Source organism: Poecilia mexicana, unplaced genomic scaffold (assembly GCF_051168715.1).
Source record: "Poecilia mexicana isolate PSO_F unplaced genomic scaffold, ASM5116871v1 scaffold_3, whole genome shotgun sequence".
NCBI lineage: Eukaryota > Metazoa > Chordata > Actinopteri > Cyprinodontiformes > Poeciliidae > Poecilia > Poecilia mexicana.
The window spans coordinates 31,804,580-31,831,307 of NW_028263372.1; the positions used below are offsets into that span (position 1 = coordinate 31,804,580).

Consider the following 26,728-nt stretch of genomic DNA (forward strand, 5'->3'; position numbering starts at 1 on the left):
ATAAATGCTAAATAAATATAAAAAAAGAAGTCAGAGCACAGAGATTAGTAGAATGTAAAGCTCCATAATTTCAAAGTATTTGTCCATTGCGGTACTATCCACCGTATCCAGCTTCAGTTAAACTGAATGAACTGATCCAAAGCTCTGGAGGTTAACTTAGAAATCAATCTCTGTTTCTGTAATTAGGCAAAAAAAAAAAAAAAAAACCTCTTGCTTCTAAATCAATGCCAAACTACTGTATAATGAGTTGTTGTTCTGCCAGAGGCACAACAGTAAAATTCAAGCCAATCTGATGTCCCAGTGAAGAGATAAGCAGCTGACAAACCAACAAGCATCAGCACTGGCATCCAGATTAATCCCAGGGTTTCTGCCAATTGCTGAAAGGACAAATACAAAAGGATCAACGGTATTAGGAATGAGGTTTACATTTTCTCTGATTCTGTAGTGTTTCAAACAATTCTAATGCTGCAGATCCTGAATTATTTTTGATTTAATATAAAATCAGAAACTAAAACTAAAACAATTATTAATATACCACAAAAAGCTGTGAATAAGTGATTGTTCTATTAGTTCATCATCTTTGTGAACACCCAGAAGGACCTTTTACCTGTTTACCCTGATGGTAGTGGTTTTTGTTTCAGCCTTTTACTGCTTCTTCTCTCACATCTCCAGCTGAGAGCAACACAGCAGGCTGAGTTTTAGCTGACAAGCTGATGTGTGCTCAGGTTGTTAGTGTCTTGTTATAGCCGATTTGTATTATGCCCAGCAGATCCCCGGAGGTTTATGTTATTATGCTTAAATAGATGTTTTATCAAGTTTTATACACGGGTCAGTCGCTGTGTCGTCTCTGCTAGAGGGGAGTAATTAACTCAGATTTGCAGTCAGGGTGTGATGAAGGCTCCCTAAAAGTTTCCACAAACTTAAAACGGCTGGTTTTTTTTTGTTTTTTTTATTCTTTAATTACATAGATGCCATTAATTCACAGATCTCTAAAAGTAAAATAGATGTCTATGAGAAAAAAACAACCTATAAGTATTCCTGAAAGAACTTTTGTAAAGTATTCTCCTTTGCTCCTTTGAAGTCAGTTAGTGTGAGTAAATTATGTTGACATCTTACTCTCTGACCCACACCGTCATCCTGGTTAGGATGTACAGTAATAACCAATAACGCTACAAAATTTCACAAAGCAAACATCATGTGCCAAGCTAAAGAAATCGGAGAACAAATGAGACACGAAGACATAGACATACCAGTCGGCACACCATGTCTGAATAAGAAAAAAGAAAGAAAAAGATAGAGAGAGAAGCAGGGCCGTAGTCATAGGCTTTCAATTCTGGACTGAAAGCCAGTCAAAATGTCTGTGATGTAAAAGACACAAGTTTGTGTCTTTTTTGACCTCATCAGCATAATTCTCGCCCAGCTGGAAGAAATCCCCCAAGAAAATTCAAAATTGTGCTCCTAATTTAATTAAAGTAAGAGGTCATGATATTTGCTTATATTTCATCTGTCTCAAAAGGCCATAATCCGTGTAATAGGTGAATATCTTACTTGAACTGTGTCACACAAACTCAATCTGATATATTTTTATGTAAAGGGTCACACATTACAGCAGTTCACTGGCAGATTTATAGAGGTCAACAGATGCTATGACAACACATGCCATATTTAACAAGCTATTTGAGTCCATGTGACACCCCTAAAGCAATGTTACCAAAGTGTGGAAGGACATAACCTGAAGGACCCCATCGCATTCAGGATGCTATAACTTAAAGGTTGTAACAGCTCTGTTTCAGAAATAAAAATATTTTTTCTTCATATTACTTAATAATATAAACATCAAACTGAATTTTTATATAAACACTTAATATACCACCCAAATGTTAGGATTGGAGGCGGGAAGTTTACCCAGTATGGAGCAAAGCTTCTGTTGCTGTGATGAATGACTTGTTTACATCGACTCACCCTCAGAACTTATAAATATTAATATGCTTCATTTATTTGTAGCCTCTGTATGATGCGCTATAAAATGGACTTGGTGCAGGTAATAAAAGGCAACAATGAATAGAACTGCAACACTGTTCTGTTATTTTATGGAAAGCTGACTGCACACATTTACCCCCCCCCCACAACTACTTCTATTTTATTTACAAGGTATTTAAAAAGAAATATTTCCACTTCAGTTTTACTTCCAGGCTCAGCAGGACGGTGAATTTCAGAGCTGGTTATCCATTTTCTTTCAGAAATGTCATGAGGTGATGCCCCCCAGGGCTCCATGACACTTCACCTGCAGCTGATGCTCAAGGGCAGCAGAATGCGTATAAATGAAAAATGATACTCGCAGGAGTGCTGCAGCTCTGAAACTGCTGTGTCATACTGGTCCCCTGCTGCCTTGGGTCAGTGAGAAGGGAAATGAAAAGCTATATTTGTTTTAATGTGTAGAAAACTTTGGTTAAAAAGCAGCTTAAAGAAAAAAAAAAACAAGCATATTGTGAATGTTCTGTTAAGCAGATTACTATGAGCACAAGTTAAGATATATGTGGTGTCTATAGTGCAACATAGACATCACTGTGGCTATGAAGGAATTAAATGGTTCCTTCACATTTTTTATGTGAAAAAACAATCCAAACCAATTTTTTATAGTGTTGAGTTCTTTTAAACTTTTAAATTCTAAATACAAAGTAAATAACAAAAATAAAAGTACCTTTTGAATTTCAATTTCCAAAAAATCTGTAAAAAAATATTTCTCGGTTCAGGCATTTAGCAAATAGAAATAATTTGGGAAATTCTAAAAAGACCTAAAACAAGAGAAGTTTAGTCTGACTTAGCGTCAAACAGTGAGAAAAAAAATCATTTCAAGTCAATAGATGCGGGGTAGATGGAGATGGTGATCCCAAACAATAACAGTGAAAACATTGCAAAAAGAACAAAGTTTATTAACACATGTTGGCATAATTAAAAAAAACACCTTTAAATAACAGCGACATTGTCTTTCTTTATGTAAAGTAAAATGTTTCAACAGGCTGAAGTTCACTGGAAGTAATGAGGATATATCAAAACAGGGTTGTTGTTTTTTTAAATCAAAAAACAAAATAAAAAGGGCATCAATGGTAGCTAAGTTGCAAATTTGTTCCGGATGATCTCTCCACCTTCCACTTCCACCTGCTCGTAGAGCCACTTTCGGTCGCAGCGGCACTCCACACCGCACTTTCTGGAGCAACACTCGGGGCAGGGGTAGAAGCAGCCCATGCAGTCCACATCCAGGCAGTCGCACATGTCTTTGCCATTGGACAGCAGCCGGCCCTTGCTGTCGTAAACTCTGCTTTTGGCTGCGATGTTCTGCCTGCATGACGGAGAGTTAAAGGTGACGTGATGTGATTTGTTCCCTCGGATGCAAAACAATCTGATATCATTTTCCTGAAGCCTCTTCCTCCCGCCCCTTCAGTGGCTTTCTATAATTACTTTCTCACTTGTTTTATATCGCACATTATGACTGTGTGAATTTATCACAACCAGATATAAACCATCCCTGCGTATGTGTCCATTAACACGGCCATCGTCTAACACGGAGTGGCAATGTCGGCTAATATAAAGAAGTCAGTGAGGAGAGTTAAAAACCTGGGGACAGTTTTGTCTTTCACTTCATTATGAAACAGGGATCAAATTCGGATTTCACTAATCTAATTAAACAAACCACGGCCAAAAGGAAAGTCCAGGCTTATGAGAAACTATAGCAGGAGTTTTTCATTAATCCATTTCTGCTGAACTGGAAAAGTGCCAGTTCTATATCAACTTGTCAATTACAGGAAAGAATACAAAATACTCAATAACCTCTGAAATCTGTTCCCAGCAGCTATTCAGAGTTTCAATCAGTTAAATAAATAAAAAAAAGAAAATCAAGAGGAAATTATGTAAAGGGGAATAATTTCCACATAAATCTAATGCTTAAGGCACATTTTGACAAAGCGATTTGGAATATTAACCTAATTTCCCAGAACCTCATTTAAACCCTGTCAGTCAGTTGTTTGTGTTTCCACTGCCTGGTCCGAAACGGGTCCATGTATTTAAATGATGCCGGCTGACAGTGAGCAGCTGCTCCTCTTAAAGGAAGGGCTTTGCTGCTGTGAGCATCAGCAATCTTGGGGGACTGATTACCACACACCTTAACAGCAGAGTTTGGTGTGAGATTAAAACTGTGAATCACACAAATACAGCAATAATACCAGAATGTTTTATGACAATGTTGGTGCACAAGCAATGCGAAACCACTCCAAACTTAGAGGAAATGTGCAGCTGGAATGGATTTTGAAAAATCTGACGGTGGGTGTATGTGAAGGAGATAGAAAAGCAGCTCCAATTGCAAACTTAAAAAAGTTATGATTTTCAGCAGAACAATTATCACCAGCAACTACACTTTATGACTTCTGCCCTCAGTCAAAATCTTTGAGAAATGTATAATTGTGGCAAACTTTATATGAATATTTTCCTGCTCTTGAAGCAGAGCAAGATATATGAGCAGGATCACATCTCTGAGTTCTATAGCCGTGACTTTTCTTTGTTTATTTTTTTTACGGCAGTTACAACCTGAGAAAGAAATGCAATTCCTTCTAGCTCAGAGGAAGTTTGAAATAATCTACATATCCTCATGAATTAAAGCCTACATGGTGTGTGCCAAGAGACCAGCACACCCAAACACACACCAGCAGAAGATTATGCAGAATGCACGACTCTCTCAAACCTAAAATAGGTTAACGATGTACAACCTTGAAGGGTTAAAATTATTTTCATTTGATAAGACATTCTAATATAATGGATTTGGATCCATAAAAAGGAGCCTGATGACAGCGTTAGTAAAGAGCTTTCATCTCAGCAACTTTTAAGACTATATAACCATCTCTGCTCCCAACAAACTCAATAAGTGTTTACATCCCTGCTGGTATATGTACAGTTTCAATTATGTCTAATAGAACTATATGAGTAGTTTCTAGCTCTCTGGATGTAGAAAACCAGATCATTTTCTGTTGTTCTGTTTGGATTAAGTAATGCTTTTAGCTCTGGACCTGATCTAGAACTGGACCAGCTTCAGTTCACAAACCCTTAAAGTGCAGATATGCAAAGAAAAAAAAACAAAAACAAAAAACAGCCTCACCTGTCAGATAGCTGTTTTCCTCCACGGCTTCCACGTCCTCCCTGCAACATTTTGCATCCCATAATACATTCTTTGGGTGATCTCAGTTAGAAATTTATGATTGACATAATTAAAACCACCTTGTTTGCAGTAATTAAAATCATTAAGGAGGAAAAGAACATTACCTACAATTGAAACCAGATATTTACACACACTGAAGAGACGCATAACTTCTTCCGTCTTTTAGGCCAACTGAGATTAACAAAATTATTTCTGGTGGGTAAATGTCAGAAAACTGATGGAGATTTTTTTATTTCTTTCGTCAAAATCAAATGTTTACATAAACTAATATCATTATGGCCTAATACCATTTGACAAAGCCCATTTAATAATGCTATGGCTTTTCTAAGGTTTTTGACAGGTTAGTTTACAAGATTTAGGTTCAACTGAGACACATGTGTAGACGTATTTTAAAGCAACAACTCAAAAATGCTGGTGTGTGTTATTGGCAGAATATGTCTTGCTGAAGTCTGACTTAAGGCATACAGTTTAAAAGACAATTTTATCAAATATGAAGAAAATGTAAGCTAACTTCTAAATTTTAAGAAACTAACACATTCCAAAAGATTATCTCATTTTTCACACATTCAGCAAATAGAAATAATTTAAAAATTCCTGTTTTAACTGACTTAAAACAGGAAAAGTTGAGTTGTATTTAGTGCTAGACAGTTAGAATAGAAAGGTTATGTGTCTTTATATGCAGCGCATCTAAATATCCAGTTACAAATGTATAAATCAACACCAAAAGAAACTCACCCTCATTCCTCCTCTTTTTTCTCTGCGCATGACTGTCTCTCTCATTCTGTCTCTGTCTGCCAGCGTCCCCATCTGATTTGACACATTTGTTTCTTTTGGTATTACTCCTCTTTTACGGAGTTCAATCTGTAAAATGTGCAGAGTTATTTGTTCACTTCATGTGGAGAATGAAATTTTTTAACAGAAAAACAAGAGGAAACGTGCTCCCACCTTTGAACTCTCCTGTCCTGGGGCGAATATGGTGGGCACTGCGTCTTCCCTCAGGAACTGCTTTCCGTTGTAGTCCCTGAAGCAGTCGGTCCTGAAGTGCTCAGAACAGAGGCAAGTGTTGGGGGTCGGGATGAAGTTTTTCATCCCCAGGCTCTGGACCCATTTGGTGGCAAGTTGAGGTTTGCTAAGAGGGAATCTGACAAACAGGGACATGGAAGGATTTCAACTTTTTCACAAATTGACAATACGTTTCGTGACAGACATGTCTCACTTTGACACCGCTGATCTACACTGTCACCACACTGGCTGAGCTTCATTTGACGATGTAAAATTTGACTGCATATCATTATAACAGCATGCGATAGAGCTATGTATGTCTAGATATGACTCTGACTATATCGTATGGTAATACTATGTAAAACAGGGTTGTCCAAGTCCAGGCTTAGAGAGCTACTACCCTGCAGCATCTAGATGGATCCCCTCTCCAACACAACTCAATCATTGTTATTCGGAGGCCTGGTAACAAGGATTCATTAGATTCAACAGATTTTGCTTAAACTATAATACTGGGTAAAAGTTATGGAAGAAGTAAATAATACGTTCTTAGAAACTGATCAGATGGAATTCACCTCATGTTTTTAATACTGCAATGCCTGAAAAGTCAACGATTCCCACTAATGTGTTTACAAAATCTATAAAGAAAATTTAGCGCTACAAATGATATTCCACGGAAAATAAAAGTCTGTTTCAACCACGTGATAAATTAAATTACTATTACTATATCCTGACTGTAACTATTTAAAAAAGCAACTTACTGTTGGGAATTGTATTGGATTTTTCTATCACAAAAATAGTGTATATAACTAGAGCGATTGCATTCTCCTTAAAAAAGAATCTTCGTTCAAAGATGCATTTTATAAAAGCATTTAAAACGAAAATACAAGGTTCGTTTTTGTCTACAATCACAATTAAATCTGACGTAAAATAGCTTTCTGCAGCACTAAGCAAAATACCGTCCAATTTCTTGTTATAAGTGTTAAACCTACCTGTAAAATCTTATCTCCGACCCCTTAACAAACTTATTATTGCACCCCGGTGCAGCACAAATTACAGGCATGATGGTTTTTTTTTAAAGAAACTATGCAGGAATGCAGAAAAACACTAAAAACGTGCACAACATAAACAAGAGTTGTAAGATTGCTGTCTTCCGTTTTTCTTCTTTTATGATCACACTTCCTGTTTGGTCTTGAAGTCGTGTGCTCTCTAGTGGCCGTTTGTGGAGTTACACCCAATTTTTCCATCTACTTCAGTTTATGAACTTGTGATTAATTCCCATTAGGGCTGATTACAGTATATGTTTGAATTTAAGCTGATTTATGTCACCTCACAGAAGTTCAGTAAGATAAATAGAAAAGGCTTTGACATTTCCCTGGATTTTCTTTTTCTCAATTCCCTCCAGTCCTTGGTAAATTTATTTGTGTCTTGTTTCAGTGTCAGATAAGGCTGGGTGTATTGATCTGAATATCAATACTGTCAATACCAGAGCACAGGCATCAGATCAGTGCTACTGGAAAGAGATCAATACTTTTGGTTGCACATTCTCTCCCATATGCAGCAAATTATTCAAATTTGCTCACATACTTCATGCCAGGGCATATGTAGGAAATAAATGTTGAATATCAAGATCTTACAATTTCATTTTGAGAGCCGGATTTTATGTCTTTGTAATGTTTGCAAATATTAATATGGATGAACATAAGGTTTGTGTGTATTTATAGGTGTGCTACAGTCCACACTGGTCCACACAAACTCAGTAAGTTGGTACATTCCTTCAGGCATTTTTTATTTCTCGTTAATAGGCTGTTGCTGTTTTTCTATGGACTAATATTGATGTTTAAATAGTCCTACTCAGTTGCATGTTTCTTTTGATCTGAGTATGGTATTTTCATTTTTGTTTTTAATAAATGTACGGGATTAGTTTTCCTATGCTGTAAATTTGACCCATCTATTTAGTCTAGTTTCTTTTCTAACCCATCCCCCTGTTTTTCTTTTTAACATTTGTACCTTATGCATTCTTCCATTTACCTGTACTTGCTACACTTGAATTTTTTCATAGTGGAGCAGTCATTTTTTCATAGTGGAGCAGTCATAGTTATTCTATTCTATTCTATTCTATTCTATTCTATTCTATTCTATTCTATTCTATTCTATTCTAGATAATAACGGAATATCAAGTGTCTGTTTTTTGTATATGCCTGCAAGTCAGAACACAGGGTAAAAATCACCCAGGTGCCTAGGGGCGTCTTAGTCACATGATGTACTACGCTGGCTAACGAGTTAGCTTGGCTTGTCAAAGCCGTAGTCAGGAATCACGTACAGGACTGAATCTCCTAACTTACTGAACAGACAACCCGTCACAGAGGCGTGAACCTCCTGGAAGGTAAAGAGTTAGTTGTTTTATGTCTTTCCTGAGTTTGTTAGTGAGATCTGGGGACTGAAATTAGCTCCGGTTACTAAGTTCAACTTGTTTTTGTCGTTACATTCATGATGTTGGCCTTGCTGTGTGGGTTGACCATTAAGCTACGCTCCCATAAACAACCCCATTCTTGTTATTCTAAGTGTTTTAGGTAAATTGTCAAAATCTAGACTACTTGGCTCGCCAAAGTTTTGACGTAAAGTAATCCTCTTTACGCTAGTTTCACAAAACAAGTTGCGTGTCAAGAGTCCATAACTAACTTAGCTAATGTTAGCAGCGAATATGTGGTCAGAAAAATAAAACGAGTTCCAGCTCTGTCAATATAAAACTCCAGACATGTGCGTTATCTGTTCATAGTCAGTTGACATGAAATTCTACAGCACTACTTCAGTTTGACAAAAGCCAACTAGGTTATAAAGTATTTCTCTTGAGCTCATTGTGGTCGTTTCAGTTCTGTATGAATATGATTGAGGTTTAAAAAATGAGCCTAAATGTCAGTGTACTGCCCACATATTCAGACATGTGAAAGTTTGGAGTTTCTTGGTTAAAAAAAAAAACTCCTAAAGAGGAAACAGCGTTTCAGAGAGTCGATAACGTGGGTTGCATGTATTACAATATGTTTTCTCTCTGAAATCAAGGTGGATAAACAACAAATGAGGCGTTATGAAGAGGTGCAAATGCAGAACTCTTTTAAGACACCATAGCAATTGTTCCACTGATCTTTTATGTCTGGCATCTAAGGATGCCTTTCTTTGTTATGACTAATGGAAATTCCCATCAAAGCAAGGAAAGTTTTGATGCACAGAAACAGGAGATCTACACCAGATTGCATTCTGACCATTAGTAGGTATATTGTATAACAAAAATAACTACTTTAGAAGAAAGAGCAATAAATAACTTTTAAATTATACTGGGATCTTGTAAAATATATTGCAGTGTTGTGCTGTATGAACAAGGAAGCACCTCTCTGTAGCATTTAAGTAATCTGTTCAGATCTGATCATGTCTGCTAGGTATAGTTCTGTCAGAAGTTTAGAAATAAATGTTATCTCTGAAATGGATTCAGTGGACAAATCATGGTTGTGGTTTTAGAGCATCCTGACCATGGAGGTGGTGCTTTAGACATTTGTGCCGTTTAAGTTACATATCTTTTGTTTCTAGTTTTATTTGTAGTATTTTGAGAGAAAGCACTTAATAGTTTGTGAAAGGATGACGATTTTCACAAATATTTAAGAGGGTAAATATCATTTGAAAATTAATATTAGACTATTTTAAAAGATGGAAGTTTTTACTATTGGAATTTCTGTGTTTTTCGTCTGAGTATTTTGGAAAACCATGGCAATGCCTCAGAAGATCAGTGCTGAAATGCTTCAAAACAGACACTGTAAGACTGTCGGCTGACTACAAACAATGTTTACAAGTTGTGACAGTTGCTTTAAATAATGGTTTTACCGTATGTAATGCCAGTACATTGTGCCCTAACTTGCTCAAATATTAATGACTTGGATAGTTTTTTTTGATTCAGTAAGAGAAATTACAACTAGGTTTCAAATCTACCAATTCCTATTACTTGAGGCTTTGCTTTTCTTATCTTAATAAGCCCTTTTTCTCGATAACCATCCAGATAATGTCTGATTCACCTGTTTGTTAATGCGGCATGACTTCCATCTTTTTATCATGTCCAGCACTATGGTGACCTAACATAATTCTCTGCTCAGCCCCACCCAGTGTTAATCTTGCCAATAGGTCAGAAGAAGTAAAAAAAAATTAGGGTGGATCTGCAAGCAGTAAATGAATCACTTCTTCTTCTACTAGGGCGTGCATGAGAACCCCAATTCTATGTGGCGCCAGCAATTCCTGAAAATCAGCGGCGCCTTCGTTTCCCACCAGTTTGTTGCTGAACATAGGAATCCCGTTTTGCTTTTTGAGTAAGAGATGGTACGCTTTGAGGAAGCCACATTTCCCTCCCAGTTCTGCTGACTGCTCCTGTATACCAGTGCCCTGCGTATTTTCTCTGGGGCTATTTATGAAAAGTTTGCTGACAGGGAATTTTCAGACACTCAAAGTCATTTTTACAAATGACTTTGAGTGTCATTGGGTTAAAAATCAATATCTTTATAGTCTAAACTTTACGTTTTCCGCTCAAGCAAAGTATTGGGGTCATTTGGATAAAAGAAGTGGAGATTACTTTGTGTTGCTTACCCATTTTAAGATTAAAGTCAATATAAATGGGGGGGGCGGGGGGGGGGGGTAAAATGGTGAGAAAAAAGATGAAATGGTAAAAAGTGAAATCAAAAGAACACTGTGGCCAGGACTTAAGAATAAGATTTATTAACAAAAAAATTTCAGCTTGCAAACATCCTGTGGACACGTACTCTCAAAACACACCAAACCTGCTCTGAAAGAACACAGCAGTGTCAACATACCACCAATTGTGACTTTAATCACAAAATATTTGAAATTCGTCTTTCACCATTTCAGATTTATTCTTAAAATGAAATTTGAACCATATTTCCTACGTTTCATTTTTATCCTGTAACTGATGAGAAAAATAAGCTCCACCAAAAGAAGGCAAAATGTTTTCCCATTTCCAGTGACCCTAATATTGTGTTTCATTTGGATTTTGGTTTTGAAAATGAATACATTCGGTCACCTAAATTGTGACGGTAACATCTTTGATATTTGGCTGTAAATAACTGGTGGAACTGTTTATTGCAGGGCAGGTTGATGTCTGTCTGCCCAGGAGTCTGGAAAGATAAGAACTTGTGGATTTCAAAATAAATGCTATTCCACAGTTTTGGTTTGATTTATGATAAGTAATTAAGGTTTTAAATGGACTAAATCAGACTTTCTTCATGTAAATGAATGTATGGTGCAATGAGGTTGGCCAGGAAGACATTGTTGATATTTGTTGGTGATTTTATTTCCAGCCATCTGTGGCAAAATGGAACATGGGCAAAGGTGAGTGACCGATAAGATGTTGGGGACATTGGACTTTACCAGTCAGATCAGGGTGTGGATAACAGGAGACATTATACAATGAAGAGATGGTTTACTACTGCAGAAAGTAAAATTCAGTCAATAAACCATATCTCTAATTATTACACCTGCTGCCTTTTGAACAGATAAGGCCTCCCGTTATCTACTTAGCATTGAATAAAATCAAAGTCTGATATATGATTTTAGATGTTGCTTTCTTTTATTAAGAAACAGCTAAGATTTGGGGGTAAAGCGTTAGGACAACTGGTAAAGTCTACGTAAATACAATAAGCTGCTTCAGGAGAAAATGAGCAAAGCACCTCAGTGCATTTTAATATTCAAGAGTCAATGACCTACAGTAACCCCTGGTGTTCCCTTTTTCACCCTTTCTCCTCCCTCCCACTCTGTTTTCCCTCCCGTCTCCCATAGGGCATTGTAGAAAGCCACTTCTTCCCTACTCGCTCTCCTCCAGTTATCAAGTCATTAAAACCTCGGCACAATAAGTCAGTGGGCTTTGGGCATCCCATAAGGCCCACCAGGGAAAGCCGGTCCTCCATCAGCGCAGAGGAATCGACACACTCAAGCTGTGGACTGGCATGGGCGAGATGGATAGGCGGTAATTGGGACATCCACTTCAGAGGTAAGGTCAGTCTCACCTGACACATGCTCACTGTTGCAAATACATTTGAGCCTAATGATGCTCTTTAGCAGAGTTGTATTTTTTAGGTTGTTTTGTTTAGTGAAAAAGTTTCTCTGTTTCAAATTTAACAGAGAAAATCTGCTTACAGTGTACTAACACAAACAGAAGTAAACAATTGGTCAGCATTTGTAAATGCCAATATTATAAAGTTCATATTGTCTTCCTTATAATAACAAACATGTTTGTTTGTTATATAATGAAAGTTTTTATTTTTAGTCTGTGGAGGCTGGAGAGATGAATTACTCCCATCATCAGCTCTGCAGCCATTCCACTGATTCAGTTTTATTCATCACTTCTCTGTCAGAAGAAATGAACGTGTGTATGGAATTAATTTGTCCAAACTTTTACCATGTGGGACAAAAATGCTAAGCCAAAAGTAAAAAAAAAATTAAAAAAAATAAAAAAAGAACATGTTTTTTTGTTTTTCTTTTTTTACCTGTTCAACAATAAACCAACCATGTAATAATTTAACAAAAAGTAATGAGATTTTTTTTTTTTACTTTGCTGCAGGAAAGAGAAGTGTAAGCCATTGTCGAAGCAAATCTTAGAGTTTTGCACATTTGATTTATTAAAAGAAAGGGGTTCAGTTTGCAAATTCTTTTGAGCTCAGATATTATATATATATATATATATATATATATATATATATATATATATATATATATATATATATATATATATATATATATATATATATATAGAAAACTAGAAAAAGATTTAGTCTGTTACCAGCAATAAAAACAAGATTTGAGTCTCACTCTTTTTGATAACACCTCTACATTCTGCCTGGTTTCATAAATTATTTAAAAACTAATTTCTTTGCTCCAAAGTCTGCATTTGAGTGAAAGTCACTGGATGGATGCAGTACTTTTTATTGTGAAATTAAAGAGAATGAAAAAGCTTTGGTGTTTGACTCGACAGATTTACATTGAAAATAAAAAGTCTCTAAATTTGTATCATTCTTGAATTTCTGTCAGTGGACACACAAAATCTGTCCATGGGCTGCAAATGGTCTCTGGACCACACTTTGAACAACCCTGCTCTTTAATTGGGAATGCACAATTAGAATACGGTCAGATTAGATTATGTCTGATAATGTCAGATTAAAGTCTGATAATGAGGTTTCTTTTAGATCTGACCCGCTGATTCAGAAATGCATTCTGCAGCTTTTTGGATACAGATAAAGACGCATCAAAGTACATGATGTTTGTTAATCATTCCATGGAACAAAAATGTATGGAGTTCTTAGTTGTGAAAGATTTAATGAACTGAGGGAAAAGCTATTGATATTTTTTAGTATTTGACCGGCAGATGACCAATCAGCACTGATCAAGGGAAAATTGGTCACTTCTAATTTCTGCTAAAATTATTACTGCATCTATACTTTATGTCCATGGCATAGATTCACATGGGCATTTTATGAAAGTCCCTCTGTGTCGCCCCTGTAGCATTAAAGAGGTGAATTTTATTTTTAAATCTGGCAAATGACAGAAATCCAGTTTATGAGGCTCATAGCTCTGACTCAGCTCGTGGTTTGGGTAGCTGTTGTGGCTTCTGACCGTATTATTTTTTTTTTAGTAGATTATGTAAACCAATAACTAAAATAGTAACAAAATCCATTCCATTGTGAATATTTACAGGGCTTAACCATACTGCATTCTATCAATAGCATAAGCCGTTTGATCAACCCACAGAAATGAAAGTCAACAACAACCAACTACTTCTTATGTTGTAGCACTTTTATTTAAAAATCATTTAAATCCAACACAGTTTTCAAGACTTCATCTTTAGTTAGACAAACGTACTAAACAGGTTATAAGATAACCATACATGAATTTATCTTGTTTAGCATTTCTTCACCTATCAAAATTAACAGTAAAATACATTTTGTTTACTTGTCCTGCAGGCTGGTTAAGAATAGCCTCAGTTTGTGCTGGTGTGTTTGCTGAATCAGTTTCCTGAAATATACCCTCTCCCTCCAAGCAGCACATGACAGACTTTCATTTCTGCTTTTACATCCAATTGGGTTTTTTCACACACTTTGATATTAGGAGTGTCCAACTACAATTAAAGTTTTCTGGCATTTCAAGTCTTTCTAAGAACCACACATTGCTGCTTAAGATGCCCAATCAGCTCATTCTCTGGACCGCATCCCTTTTTTTAGTGAGAATACAATTTTTGTTTATTTACATCTATCTGTATTTACATCTGTCAGTCATGTTGAATTTCGAAAATTTTGTTTTGTGTGTATTTGTCCATGTCTTTGTTAGGAATCTTGCATATTTTGTCATCTTGTTGACTGTTAAAAGATTTTCAAAGCTTTAAGTTCATCAGGATCCAAACTCTACCTGTCATGTCTGCAAACAAGCATAGATCTCTGTCCAACCTTACTTTAGTTTTTTTTTTCCCTTTTTTTTTTTTTTTTTTGAAAATGTAGTGGTACATCTCATAAAATGGAATAGAATATAACATACTTTATTTATCCCCAAAAGGAAATTGCTTATTGGCTGACAAGCTTCTCCAACCAAAGTGTAATAACTAACCATATGTGTGTGTGTGTGTGTATATGTATGTATATATATATATATATATATATATATATATATATATATATATAGGTGTTGTATAGATTCCTTACATATAATTAAATATTTCAAGCCTTTTTTTTCTTTTAATTTTGATGATTATGCTAACAGAGAATAAAAACCAAAAATTCACTGACTCAGAAAATTTTAATATTGCTAAATATTGTTCAATGCAGTCAACAGTACATGCAAAAGGGGCTCCTTTTGCACAAATCACTACTTCAGGGCAGTGTACCATGCACTGAAGAACAGCTGTATATCCCTGTTGCTGGTGCACCTTTTAATACCACACATTTTCCTTCCACTCAACTTTCTTTGCACATATTTGGATATAGCACCCGCATAGCTTTTTCAACAGTGACCTTTTGTGGCTTTCCCTCCTTATAGTAGTGGCTGTCCAGTCAGCAGTCTTCTCCATGATTGTGCAGCCTACTGACCCAGACTGAGACTCAGGAAACTCTTACAGATGCTTTGCTTAATTAGCTGACAAGGGTCAGTCATGACACCATTATTTTCGTAACATTCAACTTTTTCACCTATTCAAAATCTTTTTTAATTATCTGTAAAAATGGAGAAAGACGAGAAATAAAGGCTTGAAATATTTCACTCTGAATACTGACTCCATTTAATGAGATTCACTTTCTAAATTGTCAAACATTGAAGTTTTGCATGATGATTAACGTTTTTAGCTACCTGTAGATTGCAGCATATGTATCTGTTTAGCCCCCTCCACTCTGTTACCTGAAATAGAATGAATTGTGTCCACCTACCTCCAGGAGTCACCAAATTAGTTCAGTAATTATAAATTTGGTCCTCACCATTTTAGGGAAACATTGCCATTGCTGAAAATTGTGATGGCTCTGACCAAATATGAGAGAGATTTGCAGGGCAACTAGACATATGACCTCCTATCAAATAATTATTCCAAGCAGTCCCTTACAATTACAAACTGTTACAATTGTGATTTGATAGATTTTGGACAATTTAGTAAACCAGTTACCGTAAAACATGTTACTAAGCTCTTGGTCCTGTCAAACTTGTCAAAGAGATTTTGGTCTTAATGGGTCCTTTATTTGATTAATTAAGTGAAAATAAAGGCTTTGTACGTTGCAGCTTTTGAGCAAAATCTGCTGGAGGCTGCCAAAGGCTTAAAATGACTTGTGAATCTAAACCTGCTGCCAGAGCTTCAGTGAAATTATAACGGTTAATGCATGTCTGTGTGTTTATAGGTCAGACAAAGCTAAGACCTTACTCCACATTGGCAAGAATTTAAAAATGATGTCTTCTAATTCTAGTTTGAGTTATTTTACATAGAAGACTGGGCAAAAAATAAAGTTTATAAACAATCTTTTAGAAAATTTATTAAAATACGTGACATGAGAAGATGTGCAAATGGTGCCGACTGCAAATCTGTGTAACAGGTTTCAGATGATCTTAAAAAAAAAAACCAAAAAAACTTTGGAAACCACTTCACAGTTACACAGATGGCCAAAGCCAACATTAAAGTTTGTAGGTGTGACAAACCCTTTAAAGGTTTGTCACAAGTGGTTTTTGTTCTTCTGCAAAGCAAACTCTGCTGCCTTAACTCAGCCTGGTTATTTTTACTCCACAGGTACACGTTGATTTCGTAATGACAAGCTGCTGTGCAGAAGATGTCCACGCTGTCTGTGACTGATATCCCAGATGTTGGTCATGGTAAGAGGAAGAGGTTATTTCTTAAATCTGAGAGATTAGGCAGGATTATTTCTTCTTAAATATGCCAATATCATATCTCTTCCAGTTAAAATAAATGTATCTATTCTCCCACATTAAAAGAATAAGACTAATTCTGCAAGATAAAAGTCATAGAACACATAAGCTACGCTTTCATTTCCAAGCTTCCTCTAATGGAGTGACTGTTTTTAAATTGTAATAACCATAAAGTCGCTGTTGATTCTGTTGATTCCCTATCATATTGTTTACATTTCTCCGTTCTCCAAGAATTGTTTGTTTTGGACACCTGTTAAAACAGATAAGATAAGAGGAAGCCGAACAATGAGTCTTTGAGTCCAGCGAGTTTGTTTCTCTTTTGTCAGATGAGAGTAAGGTGTTTGACGGGGCCTCTGAGCTGCAGCTGGACTGCTTGGCTGAGGAGAGCGGTGGAAACGCCACAATGAAGCCCGACGGCCTGCTGTCACTGACCGACCTCTCCCAGCCAGATGACTTCCCAGTCGCCTCCCACAATGGCCCGTCACTCGCCGACATGAGCAGCACTCTGCCGGTGGAGCCAAGTGACATCAAACTGGATCCGTGTGCAGGTGACGCGTCTGGTAGCGTAGGTAAGCAGAGCAATAAGAGTTTCCTAATTTTTATTTTGAGTTTGCTTTTCATAAACGGATTAAATGCAGGACCTTATGGTCAGCTGTTTCTAAGGAACAAATTTTGCTCAACGATAATTTGTCCCAGAAGTTATTGCGATAAGTGATAATGTTGTTTTCAAATCATTTTAAAGTAATCTAATGGTAAGGGCATAATAATGCAAAAAATGAAAGATTAATAAGCTTTAAATTCTAACAAAGAGTTAATACTGGAACTAAATATTCAAATATCTAAAATAAATAAAACAACTGAAACTACAAATAAAATGAATCATGAAGTCTCTGTAAAAAGAAAACCAATGCACCAGGCTAAAAACTTTTGCCATCAAGTTTTTGGTAGAAAAAAAAGAAAAACAATAAATCATTGAAATGAAAATGATTGAATTTGTTTTAATGTATCTTGTGATCAATTGATTTATTGCTTACTGTGCACATGTATTGTTGTTTTTAGTGGAGCCTAGATTAGTTATTGCAGTGTTTATAATGCACCTGGAGTCCAGTTCTCCCTAAATAATTATATTTATTTAGGGGTTTTTCTTGCTTCCAAACCTCTCATAATCCAAATCAAGTCTCTTAATTTTGCAAAGTGGTTCTGGAACATTAGGCTTGCTTATTATGATCCGTCTTCTGCTGCTTGGTGTCCCGACTTCTCTGTGGATTGTTATTCACACATGCTCTACACAGCAGGAGGAGTCTCTGCAGGACGTTCAGCAGGCCGGCCTGAGTTGAGCACGAAGGAGGCGGGACACGATACTTGAACTATGTTGTAGCGAGTTCTCTGTTTTTGTTTTTAGCAATATGTGGGTGGTGGCACAGATAACCTTGTTGTGCCTGCAATGTTCTTGGGAAAAGAAGGATCGTTTTAAGATGCATTACAAAGGAGATGAAAGTAAACAGAATTTTTTTTCCTTTGTTTTGTAAGAATTTCACAAGGCGGAACTGAAGCACTTTTTAAATTATCATAACTGTCCTCCTTTTCTTCTTGGGGATTTCCAATCCCCTCATTTTAGATCATGTCAGTGGTACAAAAGTACCAATAGATTCAGTATATAATTTGATATACTAACTCAAAAATTCTAAACATTATCATTAAATCAATTTGGTGCTTTCTTAGATCTCTTTTTATATTTCTGCTGGAAAATTCTAAGACTTGCAGAAGTGCTGGGTTATCATACAGACCTGAAACATTTAGAAAAGTATGCAATTAGCATTTACCTTTTTCATGGCTGAATACGTATGGGGAAAGTGTAGCTATTGTTTGCTTTCCCAGACTTTTTTCTTTCGTTCTTTCAAGGACAAAACTCTTAAAACGCTTTATAAACCAGTGGATTTTAAATCTACCTTTAAATGACACACTTCATATTCGACTTGCTACATCACAACTTAATTTTTAAATGTTGTTCATTAAACTGACTGAAAGGCCAGTCATTTAACAACATATCAGGCCCCAATTAAACCACAGGCTTAATTGGGGCCTGTGGTTCCCAATTAAGCCTGTTTAAAATACTAAACAAAGCCTAAAAGCACGTGTAACAAAAAGATACAATAAACTGATTGGATGTGTTGTGCAAGATCACTTTTTAACAAGAACAATTAATTCTGTTAACACAGGTTAGAACTGAATTGGTTCGTGTTCCAAGTACACCACCCAAACATTTTTAGCAAAATTCACACATTCATATTTATTCCTTAATTTTTTTGATGAAACAAGATTCTGAATAATGTGTACACACAATGAAGCTCTTTTTATTTACATGGTTCCCTGTGCAGAAGGAAAATTGAGTACGAAATCTTGAAGACAACTTTCTAATTGGTAACTTGTATGATACTTCAAAAGCAAAGCAAGATGTGACATAATACAGTAAGCTGTGGTTTTACTCAGCAGCTTGTCTCTTTCAACCCCTCTAGATGGTTTCAGTTCCAGCTGAAACTCTGCATATTAAGTCTACGAGGTCAGGGGATGAGCTTTTTATTTATCTTAAGTTTAAAGCAAAGGAAGTGGCAGCAGTTTGATGATGACTCCTCTCTAAGATCATTTGTGTGCTTAATAAACTGAACCACACATGCATTTAGGTGCACACATGTGCAGCGGTTGTCTATCTCTTGCCTTTTGAGAGGAAATATCTCTACTCAAACACCTTGATTGTATAATCTTACTTTAGATCAGAGCACATTGATTACAACACAGAGAGCTGCACCCATATAAAGTTATGATGCAAAAATGTTACTGCTGCAAGTGAAGATATTTGCAGCATTGCAGGTACTGTAGACTTGTTGCATAACCTGTCAACTCCCTGATTACATCTGGATGATCACTGCAGCAGATGCTTTAGAAGATCTTTACAGTTTTTAAAGCAAAGAGTTTGGTTAGACCCTGACACTTCTGACATTTTTTACTCCAAAAAAACATCATCCACCATATTCAGTGTGCATCCTGCTCAATCCTGCTAGGTGCTGCTCCTCTGCACCAAATCCTTCAACTTTCCATCTATAAGAATATGTTCTGGAACAAACTTACTCCCCCCAAACTGCACTTATAGAGTAACTATAATCTAGGAAATGATCTGCAAACTTATCCACAAAAATCTGTGATCATGTGGCATTCCTTAAATGTCATACTTTAAATTTTTGTGTTTAATCTTTATGAAAATATTTAATTTCCTATAAGCCTCCTTTCAGAAATCTAATACATTTTTTGTATTCTTGTGTAGATGGGCAGCCGGTGAAGAGAAAAAAGGGTCCTGCTCCGAAGATGCTGGGCAACGAGGTGTGCAGCGTCTGCGGTGACAAGGCTTCCGGCTTCCACTACAACGTTTTGAGCTGCGAGGGCTGCAAGGGATTTTTCCGCCGCAGTGTCATCAAAAGCGCCCAGTACTCCTGCAAGAACAACGGCCGCTGCGAAATGGACATGTACATGCGCCGCAAGTGCCAGCAGTGCCGGCTGCGCAAGTGTCGGGAGGCGGGCATGCTGGAGCAGTGTGAGTGTCTTCACGCCAAATGAACTCAAGATTTTTATATATACTGTAAATAAAATTGCGTCTTTGACTCTGAGATTGAGCTTTTGTGCCAATTATCATCCTCTGTGACCCACAGGCGTGCTTTCTGAGGAACAAATCCGGTTAAAAAAGCTGAAAAAGCAGCAGGAGGAGGAAACGGCACGCACGTCCACAGTGGTCACACCGACCCCTCTGCAGGAAGCAGCCACGCTCGACCCACAGCAGCAGGAGATGATCGAGAAGCTGGTGGCCATGCAGAAACAATGCAACAAGAGGTCTTTCCTTGACCGACCAAAAGTTACGGTAAATGGACGACATGTAGCCCAACAAATGGTCTTCAAATGCTGTTGCTGTTTGTTTGGCATGGGTCTCACCAGACTGTTTGTGAATATTTCCAGCCTTGGCCCCAGAGTCAAGACTTACAAAACCGAGAGGTGCGACAGCAGCGGTTCGCCCACTTTACAGAGCTCGCAATAATGTCCGTTCAGGAGATTGTGGATTTCGCAAAGCAGCTTCCTGGTTTCCTGGAGCTGACAAGAGAAGACCAGATCGCTCTACTAAAAACCTCCACCATTGAGGTTCGTTTTGAGTTCCCGTCATTCAAAGCTGCTTTGACTCAACAATTCTAAAGTTAAAATGATTCAATCACATTTTTCAAGATTCAGCATCTTTTTACCTATTTATTTGTAAATGAATGTTGGAAGCAGTTGAGTTTGTGGCAAAAACTCTGACTCTGCAGCATCAGTGTGTCACTCAAGTGTTTGACCTCCACAGATTATGCTGTTAGAGACGTCCCGGCGATACAATCCAGCCATTGAAAGCATTACTTTTCTGAAGGATTTCAGCTATAATAAAGATGATTTTGCCAAAGCAGGTACTCTTATCATTTAGTCAATGAAAGAAATCATATTATGTACTGTTTTCCATAAAATTCTTGAAGCATTTTCCCATTAAACCCAGTTTTTTCCTCTTTTTACCCATCTCCTTCTTTTCTCTCTCGTTCCATTCCCCCAGGGCTTCAGTTTGAGTTCATTAACCCCATATTCGAGTTTTCAAAAGGAATGAACGACCTGCACCTCGATGAGGCCGAATACGCTCTGCTCATTGCTATCAACATCTTTTCTGCAGGTTAGAATGAATAAACTGCACAGCTTGCTGTTCATCATCATTATATAGGGCTCAGAGTGAGCCAAATGCTTATAATCCCTCAAGGATGAAATGGTCCATTTCAGCTTGCAGACTGTGCATTTAGAGTAACATTTATCATATCTTAACAAAATTAAAAATTCTCTAGTGACAGATTTAAGTTGCCTGTGTATGCTTTGCTTTAATTTGTGTAGATCGGCCAAATGTGCAGGATCACGATCTTGTTGAGAGGCTGCAGCAGCCCTATGTGGACGCTCTGCGCTCTTACATCATGATAAAGAGACCAAATGTAAGTTCCCGCCACATTATGTAACCTCTGCTCTTATGACCGAGAGTGTGTCAGCACAACAGGCACTTTAGGTCATAACTGAGGTCATATTATACTGCTGATATTAACAGGGAAGGGTTGAATTTAGGAGCAGTTGTCTGCTTTAAAAGGTTATGTGGACTTTAAATTTAAAGCATATCGTTACTTTAAGTATAATCTAAAAGGGCTTCAATTTGATGATTTGTTGAGAAAATTCTTCCCCTAAATATGGAGGGTTTGTCAATATCCTCTCACAATAATAACTTCTCTACTTTTAAGAAAGTGAGAGGCTTCAGTCAAAAAAACTAAAGGTTTACCGTCTTTAGAGGTGTACTTCATAATTTTTTGATTTTAGTAAGAACATAGTTGGAATGTTTATATTTTTAAGTATCTGAAATGTTAATTATGCTCAATTGTGTAGTTGTTGTTGAATTTGTTTAAAAAAAAAAAGTGTTTAAGAAATAAACCAAGCAGCCGAAAGTTGCTCAAGAGTGTGTCTCATACAGAACACCAAACTCTGGAATCAGTTCATGACACATTCAACGCCTGTAAATTCATAAGGTTTGATTTTGCTACAAAGTTGTTGAGTGACTGCTTGTGACTAAAATCCTAGTGCAGAAGACTAGACGTCTTGTAGCAATCAGGTAGATGATTTCATTTTTGGCCCAGTTGTGACCAGCATTGTTATTTTGATATGAATGTGCCTGATCTCTGCCTGTGGAACATTTACATAAGGGAGCTGTGTGAAAACTAGCAGCAGTAAATGGAAGCAATTGAAAGTCTCAATTTTCTATACACTATCAGTTCCTGTTTTGCTTGTGAAGGTTCAACTGTAGTACCAAAATGTAGCTGCCCAATTATTATTCCGTGGACAATGTATGTCCCTAGCCCTACACTTGCAGCATATCTTTTCTTTCAAAAAGTTTATCATAATGCTACACATATACTCTATAGAAGTTAAAATCCGGACTTAAAACAATCACTTTTCTCCTTTATAAGACTCACAGTTCTTATAAAATTTGGGGGGGAAAAAATCATGTTTTGTTTCTATTAAACATTGTTAGACCTGGTTCACATCTTTAAAAGATCTCCTTTGCTAACAATGTGCTATGAATTGATAGTTTTTCAATGTTTTCTTCAGGATCACCTGATGTTCCCCCGTATGCTGATGAAACTGGTGAGCCTTCGCACATTGAGCAGTGTCCACTCGGAGCAGGTTTTTGCTCTCCGCCTCCAGGACAAAAAGCTTCCCCCGCTGCTGTCTGAAATCTGGGATGTCAATGAGTGACTGCGGTCCAGGTGTCTCACTCCATGGCTTATGGACCCTGAGAGGGACATGGCTTCTGTGAAAAGACCGCCAACTCCTCTCTTCTCTTGTGGTCGGGGACTGGATATTGCCTTGAGATTTTTGTTTTACCCTGAAGGGAGTAGAGTGCTCTAACCCTTTGCTCCCTAAAAGACTGTTAAGCAGCGTTGTGTGCAGTAGAGGAAACATGCACACAAACATTTCTTTTTTTCTTTTTCTTTGTTGTAGATGCTCACATGATTGTGGTTAAGTTTAGGCTTTAAGGGTTTTGAGACACTTTTCTTTGATTCAGTCTTTGCTGAAAGTTAAAGTCGGTCATTTGCGTGGTTGCGTACCTTTCTTCTACTAATTAAATCAGGAAGCACTGAGCAGGTCTTGGCTGTTACTGTCTTAAAAATTGCAATGTCTCATTAAGAGGAAAAGATGATTTCTGCAGCTGTGCAGAGGCAGAGATGCTTTTCTGCCTGTATTTTTGTCCTGATTCATGTATGACAACAACCAGTTTGCATTTCCTTCAGAGTAAATTCAGAGGTCTTTTGGTTGGACTCATTGCTCAGGTAAAGTAATGTGAAGCAGACCTCTGAGAAGCAGAGGCTTCTTTAATTTTAAGTATATTACTCTTTTTTTTCTTTCTTTCTTTCTCACTGCAAAAGGGACCTTTTTGGTCATTCATAAATGCCCATTAATGTTTATGAAAGTTGGACATCACATATCTATAAGAATGTACAATCATTACATCTAACGAGATCCTAAATTCCTTCAAGTGGCGTCAATAAAGTCAATCAATCCATTTAAATTAATGTATTCTCAAAGATTAGTAAGTGGATTAAGGAAGTGTTTAGACTAGGCTCCAGTCTAATTTTAAAGAATTCCTAAATGGGAATCTAGTTGTTATTCAATATTACCTGTATGACATTTTGTTTTATTTGTGATTTATTTTTTTTGTGAAAAAATACCTTTTTTCATGAGAAATACCATGAAAAAATTTATTTTTTAAATTTAAGTTAATAAAATTTTGCAACTGCTTTTATTTAACAACACACTGAAAAAGAAAATGTAGTTATAAAGCTAACTTGATCTAAAAGGTCTTATTAAACAAGCATTCTTGAACTTGATACCAGCATCTATGTTGAGAACCTTCAATAAAAAGGCACCAAAATTCAGCAAAGAGCAAAGACATTAGAATGTAAGTTGTAGTGAACTTTATAATTACTGGGATCTGGTTCTTTTGGCTGTTCTCCTTGAATTGCCTGTCGGTGTGAAGTTGAAATCTTGGATAATCAAAAACTTAAGTGTGAAATTTGTGGAGTTTATTTTTCAGTGTCCTCTTTAGACAGCATAAATGTGAATGATTGAATATTGTGGGTTAATTAGCTCTGGGCTATTTCCCATCTTCAGATGTTTCTAGTTGCGTTGCTAATTTAAAAGCCACTTGAATAAAATCCCAAACCCACCGTCTGGGAACTGATTTATATGGCATGCAAACAAAGCTAGACTGGGTCAGGACAAGCATAAATGTAAAAACTAAGAGTCTGTTTCCCCTGGTATTTTTCTGACCATATGTTGGCTCAGACATTTTGCTTTCTTCCTCAAAATTTTTGTTATTTTTACAACATTTTAATTCTTTGAAAATTATATTTTCAGAAAGAGGTCTATTGTTGAGAGTACACACAATATTCTTTTGGTTTGAACATTTTGCTTTTGTGTTCCTTTGCAATAGAATTTGTGGGATTTGTTCTTAACTTTTGGGTTTGACGCCTACAGCCAAACACTAATCTCTGTTAGGGATCCAGCCAGGGTGCCCAAATCAAATATCCAACCCACCAACTGAGGGAAAAAGATGAAACTGAAACTATCATGGCTGAGTGTGCTGTGGTGTAATCAACTCAAAACTATTTTTTGTGTATGAGTACATGTTTATGCTCTAGCTATCAAAGTTAATTTTACTGTATATACTGTAATTGTAACATCTGATCTAATTCCTGTCTTCAAAGGGTGACTGTAAACATTGATATATAGAAATGCAAAACTATTTTAATACTTGTAACTTCTAAAGATGACCTGTTTTGTATGTACAGTATAAATTAAAGCTCTGCTGTAGTGTTAATGTGATGGGGTTCTTCATTTCTCAAGCTTTACATTTACGAAGTTCAAAGTATAAAACATTTGCAGCAGTTCATCATTTTAACAATTTGAGGCAAAACTAGCAGTGGGGTGCTTCTGATGTTGCAGTACTGTTAGCCTCGTGTCAGCAAAGTACTGAGGGGTTCCTGCTGCAGTACTGCAACAGGTCCTGGATGAAGGGTAGGGACACTCCCAATAGGCTTCTCAGCTACTTTCACCATCCTTGGCAGGAGTCTCTTATCTGCCAGTCTGCAGCTGGAGTAAGATGCTGTGATGCAGTACATCCACATATACTAATCCATATTCCTGCAGAATGTAGTGAGGATGCAAGTAGAAAGTGGGACCTGTTTAAGTTTCCCAGAAAAGCAGTCTCTGCTGGTCCTGTTCACAAAATAAACAGGAAATCAGGAAGGGGACAAACGTTTTCAAGCCACTATCAGTATAAGGGCTATAAATGATAAGTATGAAAGTATTCCTGAGTATTTGCATTTCTAAACCTATGCAGTGTGACTGAGTTCTCTTTGGGGCCCATGACCAGCAGGGGGCTCTAACAGGTCGCAAATATTGCATATATATTGGGCTGCACCTCTTATCACCTATTAGTAAAATGTCAATACAAGGCATTTTTGCTGCATGTTTTTTTTCTATGATTAACCCTCCTATTATGTTCCGGGTCAATTTGACCCGTTTCAAAGTTTAAAAATTAAAAAAAAATAGAAGTATTTTTTCTGCATGAAACTTTTTCTATTTGTCTTAATAGGTGCACTCTGTGTATAAAATGAAAATGGTTCATTTTACACACTTGCAGCCCCCCCTAGGTCCATTTGTTACAGACGTACTGTTATGGGTCAATTTGACCCGCCATACAAGTTGAAGGGTAAAAAGGTTAAAACAATGTCCAATTCTATTTGTTTCCTTGCACCTATGAGACATATTTCACCACACACACAAACACCACACCACACATGCATGAACACACACACACACCACACACACACCTAAACATGCACACAAACCCACTCTTTCACTATTCTCTTTACTTCACTAGGAAGCTGCCAGAAAGCAGGTGTTCATGCAACTTTTGACAGGAACCTTTTCTGTTCCTGTGGACAAACTCCACCCACACTGAGTGGACACTCAGCAGAAGTGGAGGGGGGGGACATAAATACTCTCTGCAAGGGAGTCCTAAACGCATTACACACTGAAGGTACATGTAATATTGTCACTGTTGGAGATCAGGAAATGAGCAGCAGGGAAATAAAAAGATGACAACCATAGAAGCTCTGGAACTTCTTGATGATCATTCACATCACAAACATCAAGTCAGTCATTCATAAAGATCACCGCTGGCATTCAGAGGTCGCTGCTCATTTACACTATATATGCCTTCCACACCAGCTAAATATGACCTAAAAATCTGGGCAGCATGTGATGAAAAACCCAGTTATGTTTTGGACATGCAGGTTTAAACTGGAAATCCACCTGGAGGATCATCTTCAGGACTCATTTGTCTTGATTTTAGTCAGCGGGTCAATTTGACTCAGGGCAGAATAGTGTCTCAAGTTCAATTATAAAGATGACCCCTTCAAAAAAAAATCTAAA

The 26,728-nt window shown here is 37.0% G+C and overlaps 2 protein-coding genes across 3 annotated transcripts; one reads left to right on the forward strand and one right to left on the reverse strand.

The window, feature by feature from the left end:
- Positions 1 to 2,912: 2,912 nt before the first annotated feature.
- arl14ep (ARF like GTPase 14 effector protein) lies at positions 2,913 to 7,390 on the reverse strand. The gene is made up of 5 exons (XM_014978677.2): positions 7,198 to 7,390; positions 6,152 to 6,347; positions 5,942 to 6,067; positions 5,147 to 5,187; positions 2,913 to 3,340 (listed from the first exon to the last, which is right to left on the reverse strand). The coding sequence occupies exons 1-5, from the start codon at positions 7,266 to 7,268 to the stop codon at positions 3,112 to 3,114; spliced, it is 663 nt and encodes a 220-aa protein (XP_014834163.1). The 5' UTR covers positions 7,269 to 7,390; the 3' UTR covers positions 2,913 to 3,111.
- Positions 7,391 to 8,462: 1,072 nt separating this feature from the next.
- Positions 8,463 to 25,109, forward strand: nr1h3 (nuclear receptor subfamily 1, group H, member 3). 2 transcript variants are annotated; one of them, XM_014978662.2, is made up of 11 exons: positions 8,463 to 8,591; positions 12,035 to 12,250; positions 16,503 to 16,585; positions 16,966 to 17,208; positions 19,959 to 20,225; positions 20,341 to 20,546; positions 20,642 to 20,821; positions 21,018 to 21,117; positions 21,258 to 21,371; positions 21,584 to 21,678; positions 22,838 to 25,109. In XM_014978662.2, exons 3-11 carry the CDS (start codon positions 16,543 to 16,545, stop codon positions 22,982 to 22,984), a joined length of 1,395 nt encoding a protein of 464 aa, XP_014834148.2. In that variant the 5' UTR covers positions 8,463 to 8,591; positions 12,035 to 12,250; positions 16,503 to 16,542; the 3' UTR covers positions 22,985 to 25,109. The 2 variants fall into 2 exon arrangements, with proteins under 2 accessions (XP_014834148.2, XP_014834142.2); XM_014978656.2 differs by having other exon boundaries at positions 12,035 to 12,245.
- Positions 25,110 to 26,728: the final 1,619 nt, after the last annotated feature.

What these genes read in the sequence shown, in the direction of transcription:
- nr1h3 (XM_014978662.2), top strand. Translation starts at nt 16,543, where the DNA reads ATGTCCACGCTGTCTGTGACTGATATCCCAGATGTTGGTCATG. An exon ending in TAAAAACCTCCACCATTGAG is followed by an intron (nt 20,822 to 21,017) that starts GTTCGTTTTGAG and finishes TGACCTCCACAG; the next exon opens with ATTATGCTGTTAGAGACGTC. An exon ending in TCATGATAAAGAGACCAAAT is followed by an intron (nt 21,679 to 22,837) that starts GTAAGTTCCCGC and finishes TGTTTTCTTCAG; the next exon opens with GATCACCTGATGTTCCCCCG.
- arl14ep (XM_014978677.2), bottom strand. Translation starts at nt 7,268, where the DNA reads ATGCCTGTAATTTGTGCTGCACCGGGGTGCAATAATAAGTTTGTTAAG. An exon ending in CAGGACAGGAGAGTTCAAAG is followed by an intron (nt 6,068 to 6,151) that starts GTGGGAGCACGT and finishes CACATTTTACAG; the next exon opens with ATTGAACTCCGTAAAAGAGG. An exon ending in AAAAAAGAGGAGGAATGAGG is followed by an intron (nt 5,188 to 5,941) that starts GTGAGTTTCTTT and finishes AAAATGTTGCAG; the next exon opens with GGAGGACGTGGAAGCCGTGG.